The 13,456-nt window shown below is 36.4% G+C and overlaps 1 protein-coding gene across 4 annotated transcripts in view; it reads right to left on the minus strand.

Annotated features, from left to right (window-relative positions):
• Nucleotides 1-11,126, minus strand: part of LOC106871771 (uncharacterized) — an 18,025-nt gene extending 6,899 nt beyond the window's left edge. The window contains exons 1-2 of one of the 4 annotated variants that reach the window (XM_052974849.1): nt 10,749-11,126; nt 4,801-4,999 (exon numbers count right to left, since the gene is read on the minus strand). In XM_052974849.1, coding sequence (XP_052830809.1) covers nt 4,801-4,981 — 181 coding nt within the window. In that variant the 5' untranslated portion in view covers nt 4,982-4,999; nt 10,749-11,126. Of the gene's footprint in view, nt 1-4,800; nt 5,000-6,668; nt 6,691-7,645; nt 7,848-10,587 lie in introns of those variants that run through there. The other 3 variants (XM_052974848.1, XM_052974847.1, XM_052974850.1) reach the window with 3 other exon arrangements.
• Between the last annotated feature and the right edge of the window lie 2,330 nt (nt 11,127-13,456).

The raw sequence follows: 13,456 nt of genomic DNA on the forward strand, positions 1-13,456 counted from the left end.
AATGAATCAGGGACCGGGGGTCCCCCCATTCGTCCCTCCCCCTCTCCCGAACCAAAAAATAAGGGATTTGCAGCATATTAGGAGGCCAGGGTACTTGATTCCACGCAAAAAATCCGAGGGTTTTTTTTTTTAGTGAAATACGCGCGGTTGTTACTCTGAAAATTTACCGAAGTTTTATAGAGTAATCTCCCTTTAATAATTTTCTGGGAAGATTCTACTTCATGAGATGTAATTTTTTTATTATTCAAGAAGCTTCGCGTTTTTTTTTTTCTTAGTGAAAATCGTGCGTGTGTTACTCTGAAAAATTACCAAAACTTCTTGCAAGATAGATCATTCAACTATTTTAGCTACAGACCACAGACTACTACACTTATCTTATATTCTATTAACTTTGCAACTTTTTAAGCATAAAAATCTTCCAGAACAGTCAAACATCCATAGAGATACAGGAAAAATAATTTTGAGGTACAAAAATCTTATTTACTTATTGTTATTAATGTTTATCAGAAAAAATCAGCATTCATCGAATGAAAATGAAAATGTTGTTGAGAGAGAGATAGAAAGCGAGAGAAATAGAGAGAGTGTGTGCACGCGCGTCTGTAGATAGAGAGAGACAGGCAGAGTTCATCAATAAAATGAAAAGGTTTTTGTTGAGAGAAAGAGGGCGAGAGGCGTTTTTTGATACCACTCCCTCTCTCATTGTTATTACCACTTTGTCGCTTCCCTTTTTTTACTCTTACTTACACTCACTGCTACTCCCTTACAAGTTCATTATTATAATGTTGTTGGCACTCCGTCGCTTACGACGACGAGGGTTCCATTTGATCCGATCAACGGAACAGCCTGCTCGTGAAATTAACGTGCAAGTGGCTGAGCACTCCACAGACACGTGTACCCTTAACGTAGTTCTCGGAGATATTCAGCGTGACACAGTGTGACAAGGCTGACCCTTTGAATTACAGGCACAACAGAAACAGGACGTAAAAGTGAGAGAAAGTTGTGGTGAAAGAGTATAGCAGGGTTCGCCACCATTCACCTGCCGGAGCCTCGTGGAGCTCTTAGATGTTTTCGCTCAATGAACACTCACAACGCCCTGGGCCATTGCGCCTCCACACATTTGAGATACACGTGTATATAGTTTAATCAATTCAGTTATTAGTTATTTTTTTAATGTTTTCAGTTTATTTTGTTTGTGGAAGTATTTTCGTTTTGTTTTAACATACAGCCATAGAAATCATGCCAAACGAGATTGGAACCTGGTGTAGCTCCCCGGCTCACCAGTTTCTGGTCAAACCATCTAACCCATGCCTGCATGGACAAATGGATGTTAAATGAAGATGATGATGATAATGATGATCTATATATATATATATATATATATATATATATATATATATATATATATATGCACACACATACAATAGGCTTCTTTCAGTTTCAGTCTACCAAATCCAATCATAAGGCTTTGGTAAACTCAAAGCTAAAGAGGAAGACACTTGTCCAAGGTGCCACACAGTGAGACTGAACCTGAAACCATGTGGTTGAGAAGTAAACTTTTTACCACATAGCTAATAACTGAATTTCTCAAAGAAACCATTAAAATATTTGAAGAAAATAAGGGAATAAATTTCATGCCAGCAAGTTAAGCTGAAATGAGTAGACTGATATCTGAAACATTATTAACATAAATTATATCCAGTTTCTATGTTGGCAGTCCAAACAGTTCATAACTGGAGTTACTGCCTCTGAGATGCCTTCTTATACATTTCAGTTTTCATGGCTGAATGCACTTCCTAAAATTAACTACTCTACAGAAAATGCACTTAGCATAGAGTGTCCTAGATGTATTTTTCCATGGCACCAGCAATGGTGAAGTTGCCTTACACCCAGCAGGCTAAAGACTCCTCAGTATTACTCTACAGTACTACTGTTCATTTAAGGTAGCAGATTACAAAGGGAATAGAAAAGCAATGACTGGAGAGCTAGTGGAAGTGAAAGCTAGATGAGGTGGTAATGGAAGATAGACAGTATTGGCAGCTACATGTTTGTTGAGCTGAGAGAAAGATTGAATAATGGATACTAATGTGTATGTATATATATATATATAGATATGAGTTATTTAGACATTAACAAATTTATTAGAATATTTAGCTGAAGATCAGAATAGAGTATTCTTTACTCTTAACTGTGAAACGATCGTACTAAATTAACTAAAGGCAGGTGGTTTTTTTACTCTTCTCTACTGTTTTTTGTTCTGTGTGTATCAAAAATATCGCTATCAATCTGGAGTAATAATTTGTAGTTTTGAAATCAGTAGTTCTTTGACTGCTATTTCTGAATTCTCAGTATGTTGGAGAAGCAGGTTACTGTCAATCCCTATATATTTATGATTATATATATATATATATATATATGTGTGTGTGTGAGAGAAAATTGGTATGTGAAAGCATGTGGTTGGATGTATAAAAGATAAACAAGAGTGAAAAAACTACAGAAGGTTTGTGTTACATGGTTAAAGTATATATTTAAAATATGTCAGAAAAATGTTATAAAATTTTTTTGGTATATAACCATTGTATTTGGAGAAATAACCGGTTTTGTGTTGTCTTTTCAAATTTCTCCCCAAGAGCGTAGACATGTTACCATGAAGTAGAGAAATTTCCTAGTTTCTATCACTGCTATCATTTTAATCTTGATTTCAAAATGCTTGTATGGGTGGACAAGTCTTTTCCAGCGTTATATGTCGCAAACTGACAGTCTTCTGTCATCTCATTTGTAAGGTATGACATCTTGAAACCAATTTATCCCATGTTATCCTCTTTCACAAGTTACATCCACTTTAAGTGACTTGCACTTCTTTATACAACTATCATTGTATATTCACAAAATAAGCTCATACTTGTACAGTCTTCTTTCTTGCACATTATATATAATGCTGTTATGTCCCACTTTGCAATCACTCAATTACAGAGTGAGAAACCTTGTAAAAGAAGTTCTTTCAGTTGATAAATGTTAGGTACTGTGGCTAATTCCTAGCAGTGAACCATGGACTCTTACAAAGAAATTATCAAACAGGATAGATGACTGTTATACAAGGATGCTACAAATGGCCTTAAATGGAAAATGGCAGCAAAGTATAACAAATGAATGCCTTTATAGAGACCTGCCAAAAGTTAACAAGATCAGGCAAAGACAATTGTGACTATCTGGTCACTGTGAGTACCACCATGAATTAGAAGCATCCAAATTAGTCTGGTGGAACCCACTTCATGGTGATGTAAGAAGAGGAATACATCATCACACTTACATCAACAACTTGATTGCAGACACTGGCCTGGAATGTATCCAGGACCTTCAAGAAGTGATGTTGAACTGAGAAGTGTAGTGGGTGAACTTTGTTGCTGCAGCCCGGGTTGGAATATAGCTATGAAAAAAAAAAAATCCCACTTTTCTCTCACATCATCTGTACAGCTCCAAGAACTACATTATCAGCATATTGAAGTTATCTTAGACAGGTGTTATCGAACTCCTTTGCTATGCCTTAGAGGGGTATACTAAAAAGAAGGCTGAGGACTGGTCCTTGGTAGATCCTACTCGCAGGCCAAATTCATTTTGATAATTCTCACTTTGCTAACTGAACACCTCAGTTATACAAGCCATTCATTTACCCCTCGTTTCCTTTGCAATCACTAGATTATGGAGTATGAAACCTTGTAAAAGGCCTTCTTTCGGTTAACAAATGCTAGGCACTGTGGTTAATTCTTAGCTAAGTATGTCTCCTGTAGTTGTCTCACTCGGAAGAGGTCATTGGTAATACCTCTTCTTGACACAAAATCAAACTGCATCTCATACAGCCTGATTCACTTGTGAACTCTTCCAATAACTTTCAAAACCTGGTCCATCAACACAATGCCTCTGTCATTTCCTCTCTCTAATTGCATCTCTTTTGCCCTTGTAATAGTTTATGAGTATACTGCTATACAAGTCATTGGGTTAGATTCTTTTCTGTACTACCTAATTGACTATGCATGTAACTAGTGCATGACCTACCTAGCAAGTATTTTCAACATCTTAGTGACCGCTTGACAGTTCAGCTGCTTTATTTGAATGAAAATCAACAGTTAAGTAGGGAGGAGTTGAAATATTTAATTCGGGGAATCAAATAATTTAATAAGATACACTAGTACTAAGGAAAACATCAAACCACCACCCCCATATAAAAAAAACAGACATGTTTCAGTCTTATTAGACCTCCTCAGCTAAGCATACATTTCATTGTACTTGCTAAAAGAGTGAATAGAGTACAGGAGACATACTCAGCTAAGAATTAACCACAGTGCCTAGCATTTGTTAACCGAAAGAAGGCCTTTTACAAGGTTTCATACTCCATAATCTAATGATTGCAAAGGAAACGAGGGGTAGTGTTGTAATAATCAATAAGCAGGATTACAGTATTGTAATATGTGTAGGCAAGGGAGAAGTAACACAGTTTCATTAACAACAAAAATCATGGCTGTGTGGTAGCTTGACTTGCTAGAAATAGCAACCAAATCTCCCTCATATCATATTGTAACCTTAAAAAAGAAAGAAGAAAGTAAACCTACCAACCTAAGCTGGCATGGAAAATGAACATTAAATGAACAAACGTTGGACAATGTAGTCTTAGATATACAAAGAAGTTGAGATGGTCATAGCTGGAACAACTGATAATAAATCCACACAATCAGGGTTGTATTGAGGGATCTACAACACAAAACATATAAATATACACAAGCATAAATATGTTTAGAAGGGACTCACCAATATGTAGAAAAGGGATCAGAATTATAAATATTACTGCAAATATGAAAGGAAGAGCTTTCTTTTTTATTCCATCAAAAGGAGGACAACCTTGGTAATGAAGCTTTGTAAGGCGCCGTTCCACATAGTCTTGGAATCGGTTGTTCAAGGAAGAGGTTTTGTGATTTGACAGGTTATACATCTTCTCGTAAAGGTACTTCTGAAATTTGAAAAAATGTAAATATATCCATGTGTACGAGAGAGATACATGTATGTGAGAGGGAATGATGGAATGAGAGAAGAGAGAGAGAGAGAGAGCAAAGGAGATTGAGAAGAGAGAGAACGAAGGAGAGGGAGAGAGAAAAGAAAGCTGGGTATTCACCCTTTAGCATTCAAATTTCTTTGTCAAATATATTGCTTGTTTATTCACATTGTTTATTCACATCATGCATTATCTTATAGCTTTGAGATTTAGATGTGACTGTTCATCTTTACAATGAGATTTTAGGATCTGTGTAAGAGGCAGAATCTGGCTGGTTTGAATATAAAATTGGTAGAATATTTGGGCCGGATGTGGCTGGTTTAAATTCTAAAGAGTTAAAGGAATCTGTTAAAGCGTATAGGAAAGGTGAATGTGCATCATACGGACATAAGATATGCCATGTTGCTAGGTGGGTGGATAGTGAACCATGCTGTGTGGTAGGTGGATAATGTACCGTGTTATTGGGTACATGATGGGCTATGTTGTTGAGTGACTCCTTTATGTCTGTCCACCACAAATATTGGAATTGTAAAACCACTAGAAATGGGGGGGGGGGGGGGGAGGAATTTTAAGTTAAAGTGTATCATGCACACAACCCCCATGCCTTGAAGAACATACCCAATGTATCTCTGTTTGTTATATGGATGGCTAATTCAAAAGCATGGGTTACTGTTGTTGTTTTTGAGGATTGGTTCTTCAATCATTTTATACTAGAAGCAGAGAAGTACTGTAAAGAGAAGGGGATTCTTTTTAAGGTTTTACTTAACTTATACAAGGCTCCTGGCCACCCACAAAAGACCATAGATTTTGACCGCCATATACCTCCCACCAAACACCACGCCCTTTCTGCAGCCAATGGATCAGGGAATAATTGCTATCTTCAAGCGTTACTAGATGAAGCATACACTACGACAAGCAATAGCAGCAACTGATCTTGATGAGTTCATCACACTTCATGACTTTTGAAAGAAATACGGTATCTACAAGGCTTTATAGAACATAGCAACAGCATGGAATGATGTACAGAGGACAGCTACGAATGGTGTATGGAAGAAGTTGTACCCTCAATTCGTGAATGATTTTAAGGGGTTTGATAATGTTGCCATTAACAAAATGTTGGCGACTACGAGCAAAGAACTGGAAATAGATTTGGAGGATTTTACAGATTTATTTGAAAAATACAAGCAGCCCTTGACGAACGAGGATTTGATAGAGCTTCACGGGCAGCAAAATAAAGATAAAGAAGAAGAAGAAGCTGAACCTGAGCCACGTGACTTTACCATTAGGAAAATGCAGCAAGCATTTGCATATATCGAAAAAAGTCTTTCTATGTTCAAGGATATGGATCCAAATGCTTAACGCTTTCCAAGATTATAGGGGCTTGTCATGAAGCTTTTGCTCCTTATAATTGTAATCCTCGAGGAAAAGAAGACATTTCAAGGAACACTCAACCGGTTTTTTTAAATGCATCGAACAAGAACAGCCAGAGCCAGCCGTTGATGTTGACGATTCAGTCACCTACATCCACGATGTAAACCACCAAATTGTATGTACGTATTGGTAAATTTAAAATAATTTAGTTCTTTTTTTTTTGTTTGTTTTACTATTGCAAAATAATAATAATTACCGAATTTGTTTTTTAAGCTTAAAAACAGCTTTTTTTCTTTTTTTACCATGTTTTGTCACAAATCACATTCACAAATAAAGCATCCGCGATGTACGGTAAACACCGCCAAATTGTATTCATAAATTTAGATGACTTTGTTTTTACTGTACTGGATTAAAAAATAAAAATTGTTTGCAAGCTTAAAATAGGTTTTTATTAACCATGTATTATTGAAAATGTATTCATAAAGTACAGAGCTCGGAATGGTTATTATCGGTTTAGCCTAGAGACAAGTAAATTCGGCCTAGCCTAGCCTAGAGACAAGTTAATTCGGTTTAAGTAGTGTCTCCTGGAATCAATTAACGACGTAGGGTGATGTATGCCTGTACAGGCCTACTTTATGAGCAATGGTCTGGAACTAAGGAACTAAATAACTAACACACACACACGAACAGGCCTTCACTCAACAATGCAGGCAAGATCACTAGCTGTCTTATCAACAATACGGACACATAGCGTGTAATGATTGTAGAATGAGGAAACGAACAGGAACTTCTTCAATAAAAAAAAAAATTTCTTTACAACCTTTTCTACTCTAGGCACAAGGCCCAAAATTTTGAGGGAGGGGATCAGTCAATTAAATCGACCCCAGTATGCAACTGGTACTTAATTTATCAATCCCGAAAGTATGAAAGGCAAAGTCGACCTTGGCGGAATTTGAACTCAGAAATACGAAATACCGCTAAGCATTTCGCCCGGCGTGCCAACATTTCTGTTAGCTCGCCGCCTTGTTTTCTTTACAACCTTGGCACCGAACAGACAGCGACCAGTCAAATAAACACTAAAACACCAAGAGAGAAAAAGATTAACGAAGAAATATAGCGGATGAAAATGGACAAGTTATTGTAGACAAGTAATGACAGGTAGAGAGAGATACCTGAAAACCTGATATTTCTCTTTGACAAAACCTAAGTAAAAATTGAAAATCCTATACTTACACACAAACTATTAAACCACATGCCTGTAATGTTTTGTTTTTGATGTTAAAATATAACAAAAGCCAGAGGAAGTAAAGTTGCTGGTGGATAAAAATGATAAATAATGTGTCGTAGGTGTTTGAGGAGAAGAGAAAGTTGACTGATTACGAGTTTGTCCTTGTTTATAGTTAAATCAAAGTCAATCCTGAACGAGCAGAACTATTAATAAAAGACGTATTTTCAGATATTGTATGTTTTAAATACTTTATATATATATATATATATATATATCACATTTTCTAAGCAATAATGTTGATGGTTTTCAATGTATTTTTGAGAGCGAGAGGTACTAAGGAATGAATGCTTGTACAATTCACAGGTGTCTTTGTTTAAGACAGTAGGATGTAATTTTAGGCTGATACTTCCCGCAAGTTGAGCAAATACACAGAGACTCCTTGATAAACTTGACACATTAAAAAAAGGTTTTTAATTAGTGAAGGCCAAGTTGGAAGAACGACTGCTGCAATTATAATATGGGGAGCATTTTATTCAAAATCCAAATTTGGATCAGATCTTGTTAAATTTCTTCCAATCACTAGAATTCAAATTTTCACCAGATTTTTTTTTTTTTTATTTAGAAAAACGTAGTCTTACACGTTGATGGCGAAAATCACATTAATTTTGCTAGAAATTAATTACAAAGAAATTACAAGTCTGGAATAGTTGAAAATAATCTGGTGAAAATTTGAAATACTTCAACTTGTTGCAAATTTAACAAGATCCCCAATTTCAAATCAGTGTTGAAGATGTCACATTTGAAATTAATGAGAGTGCATCGGAACAATTATTTAATTCAAGCAAAATATTGATTTCTAATATTAGCTCAAAATGGTAGTAGTGGTAGTGAAGAGAATATAGTCGTTTATTAAATCACTACAATACATGGTTAATGTTTTATTTTTTGAACATGGATGGATAAAGAGAAGGGGTTACTGACAGGGCCACATTTATAGAAGTACAGAGGGGGCAATTGCCCTAGGCATCTAGTTATTGGCGGGTGGGGGATGCTAGGAAAGGAATATAGCACTCAATGTAGGAAGTCTCCATGCGCACCTCCCAGCAATTAAGCATGAAGTTCTCTTTCAATATACAAAGGTATCTTGACATCTCAAAAAATGTAATTGATTCTCTTTTATTTGATGAATACCCATAGATTTTTGCCAGTTTAGAGACACCAAATAATTTAATTTAAAAAAAACACAGTTAATATACCCAGCCCCAAAGCACAGGGGAATTGTGGTTGCTTTTGGGACGACAGAGAAAAAGAAACAGAACATTCCTAAAATTGTATATGTATGCAATGTATGGTAGCGAGGAGAATATAGTCGGTTATTAAATTACATGCATGCATGAATGTGTATATTGACCCCCAGATGCTCAACTGGTACTTATTTTATCAACTCCGAAGGATGAAAGGCAAAGTTGACCTCAGCGGAATTTAAACTTAGAACGCGAAGACAGACAGAATACCTCTAAGCATTTTGCCCGGCATCCCGCCGTGCCACCTTAATAATGATAATAATGTTTTCTCCTACAAGCACGAAGCCTGAAATTTTGTGGGATTAGGTTAGTCAATTACACCGACCCCAGTACTTAACTGGTACTTATTTTATTGACTTCGAAAAGGTGAAAGGCAAAGCCGACCTCGGAGGAATTTATAATAATAATAATAATAATAATAATATATGATTTCAAATTTTTGCCACAAGGGCAGCTTGGGTGAGGGGATGAGGGAAAGACTTCCTTTTGAAAATATTAGACATAGTGGAAAATTGAATTCCTACCATGACTTATAATAATAATGATGAGAAAGTCATAAAAATTAAGAATTTCTATTACAAAAACTTAATTTCGGTATTATGTATATACACGTCCCAAAGATACGCAAAGTTCATAGAGTTAGGCAATTTATGTCTTAACGTTAGGCAAAGTGGGACATGAATGTACATAAAACAGAAATGAAGTTTTTTTGTTTTTTTTTAAATACAAAATTCTTAATTTTTATAACTTTCTCATCGTTATAAGACATGGTAGGAAATCAATTTTCCACCATGTCTAATACATTTAAAAAAAAATTTATGGGCGGGGTACAAAAGGAAGTCTTTCCGAAGGGATTAAGTCGATTACATCAATCCCAGTGTTCCACTGGTACTTAATTTATCGACACTGAAAGGATGAAAGGCAAAGTCGACCTCGGCGGAATTTGAACTCAGGTCATAAATAACCACAAAGAACAATGGAAGGGACATTTACAACGACTAAATTTTTTTAAAATGGCTGTTTTCACGGATCGGACCAAAACAAAAAGTGAAAGAAAATTAGATGGATAAAATGAATGAAGATAAGACGGAAAAAAATAATTGCTTTTCACACTAAAAATAAAACCAATGATATTTTCACTATTGGATGTAAGTAGGATTCAAGTAAAGTAAGGAAAGCATGTTGAACAAAGCTAAGTAGAACAGGTAAGTAGATAGTGTACAGGTGAGATAGTATGAATAACAAACATACATATATTTATTTACACAACTGTTTTATATCTAAGCTTTTAGCGCTGGCATTTTCCCTTCAATAATTGCTGCTCTGCAACTCTTAATCTCTTCACCTTAAACACACAAAAACCTCAACATTGTTTGGTTGACAACCACATTATATATATATATATATCATAAGCAACATTTTCCCTTGCTCACACATAAAAATACGTATGTATAAATATACCTCTATACACGTATACACACGTTTCAGGTAAACAGTGATGATCTGTTTGAGAGAGAGAGAGAGTGATGTTTCTAAGGAACTATAAAAAGTGGCATTAATTCTTAGTTCCAACTCTAAATGTAATACAATAGAAGTTTTCTAGTTAACAGTAGTTGTAGCATTGACAGAATATAAAAACTTACTTGTTGAAGTATCACAGTATTAATTGTACGTATTTGTTAAAAGATTTGCACGACACAAGTAAAATGTGAAATGTCCAGCAAATTGTCACAGCCGAAACGAATAAACAATCCCAATATATATAGGACACACACACATAGCATAAATTTATATATATACATACATGTATGTGTGTGTGTTAGGTCGCTCTTGAGCACTACTGGTACCAAGTAATCCTGTTACATAGTTGGGTCGTCGCGACTAAACCGGCAACCTCACCTAGCGTACTTGGTGAGGAATATGATTGTGGGACACCTTGCAGGACAAAAAAATAAGACCCGTCAAAGGGCGGAAGAACTACAGCGTAGTCAACGGCCATTCAAAAACGTTTTGTTTGTGTGTGCATGTGTGTATATATATATTGTATTTCAAACTGTATTGTGTGTGTATTGTGTTTTAAATTGTATCTCAATTTTTATTTTATTTTATCCCCCTCCCCACCTTTTTTTATATGATAAATGGATAAGGGGTGGATGGTGCTCTGTTTACCCAACCCGTAGCAAAGGCCGTCTATCTAAGAGAAGGTAACTCTGAGTTTAAATACTTCACTGCTGTCTTGTAGTTGGCCTTAGATTGGGCGAAGACTGGGAGAAGGATATTGATATAAAACCTGTGACTGCAAATGCACCCAATGATGTCGACTTTCTCTTCTTTTTAGATCATGCTTTGTAGTTTAGAGAGTGGGAATGATTTCTGTGCAAAAACTTTTCCTCACTTTAAAAAGCGTCAAACACAGGTATTGCTGTAAAGGAAAGAGAAATGAACATCTTGTATGCACATGGCTGACCGAAGCCTAAAAAAGGCACAACCAAACAATGAAAGATGATATTGATACTGAAGCAAATGGCAAAAAGAGCTCTGAAACATTTTGTCCTGTGGTCTGGCCTGGCAGGTGTTCCAGAGCACCACAACCTGGACCCGGTCGTCATCCTGCAATTGTGAGTAAATTCAGGTTAAGAGATCTGCGCTTGTTGCAAAAGAGTTACAGCGATATGATATAGATGTTGTAGCATTAGCCGAAACAAGAATTCGTGGAAAAGGGTGTTTTGTAGAGAAATCAACTGGGTGAGTGACATTTGCAATTAAAACCACTATGGTTTCACAACTACCATGTGGTCATTCTGAACGTTTGATATCTTTAAGACTTCCATTAAGAAAAGATCGCTATGCAACACTCATAAGTACAAATGCTCCAGCTATGAATTCATCAGAGGATGATAAACTTGCCTTTTATCTATCACTTACAGAAATTACACGCAGTATCCCCCCTGATGACAAAGTTGTCATTTTAGATGATTTTAATGCTCGCGTTGGTGCAGATTGGGAGACCTGGGATATCTTAGGAAGGCATGGGGTTGGGAGTTCCAACAGTAATGGTTTACTACTATTACAAATGTGCGTAGAGAGGGATTTGCGTGTCATGAACACAATGTTTCGGCTAAAAAATAAGTATAAAACGACGTGGATGCATCCTGATTCTAAGTAAGGTTCTTTTGCACACACGCTTTGTCTTGCCAAACACGCGAAAACACATAGATACACAAACAACAATTTACACATCACAAATACCACAACTGCATTTGTTTCTTGTAAACATTTTTTCATTTATTATTGTTTACCTATTGTGATATAACAAATGTTACCATTTTAATAAATAACTTATAACGCATTCTAAAAGTTTTGTCAACTTAATGTTCTACACCGCATTCAACCAATTTTACACCTGATTATAAACAAGAGAGACAGCAAACACGTAAATTGAACATCGGCTTCCTCCGTGGCAGAATCCAAAATACATCATATATATATATATATATATATATAGGAATCTTGAAAGCATGAAGTGGATTCGATCCACTATACCCAAATTTGAATTAACACTGCGTCAGAACTTTTCCCACGTGGAACAATGGTTTTGATCTGACAGCAGTTAGATATTTCCCAGACGCCTTTAGCTAGGCCGAAGCGATGTCGCCAACACTTGACCCTTTCTGACCTCTTCTTCTCCATCAAATCTAGAATAGAGATAACAAGACCGCCAGCTAAATCCTTTGTTCTCACTATTCTTCTAGATAGCTATAAAAACAGGAGACCCCAAGCCAAACGTTTAGTGGTCACTTGGCGACAACGGAGCGAAGCAACTCGTGACAACCAGCAGTTAGGGAATGGACATCTACAGATACAGTCACAAGCAGTCAGCCACCTAAAAGACAACACGACAAAAGGGAGAAAGAAGTTTACAACCAGCCAACTATGAGACACAACTTCCCTCGACGCTATAACTATCACTAGCTCTCATCTCTTTACTCGGTAAACCCTGTGTTTTTATCTGTTTACTATTACAAGAATGTGTACACACCTATACAGGCCAAAATTAACTTTCTTTTCCTTGCATGCTTTAAGAACTGTGTTATACGATTACACTAACCTACCCGTCGTGGTATGGCGACATATAAAGTAACGGTAAATAAATATTTCTATAAAAACTTCATAAATTGTTTATCTTGCGCATCCCGCAGCACATCGCTACAAACTAACAATTATCGTTACAATTGGTAATCTCTGACTTAAACATATCGATACCATTACGCACGCACACACACACACACACATATATATATATACTCTTTTACTTGTTTCAGTCATTTGACTGTGGCCATGCTGGAGCGCTGCCTTTAGTCGAGCAAATCGACCCCCAGGACTTATTCTTTGGAAGCCTAGTACTTATTCTATCGGTCTGTTTTGACGAACCGTTAAGTTACGGGGACGTAAACACACCAGGATCGGTTGTCAAGCGATGTTGGAGGACAAACACAGACACACAAACATATA

This window comes from Octopus bimaculoides, chromosome 19 (genome assembly GCF_001194135.2).
Source record: "Octopus bimaculoides isolate UCB-OBI-ISO-001 chromosome 19, ASM119413v2, whole genome shotgun sequence".
Lineage (NCBI taxonomy): Eukaryota > Metazoa > Mollusca > Cephalopoda > Octopoda > Octopodidae > Octopus > Octopus bimaculoides.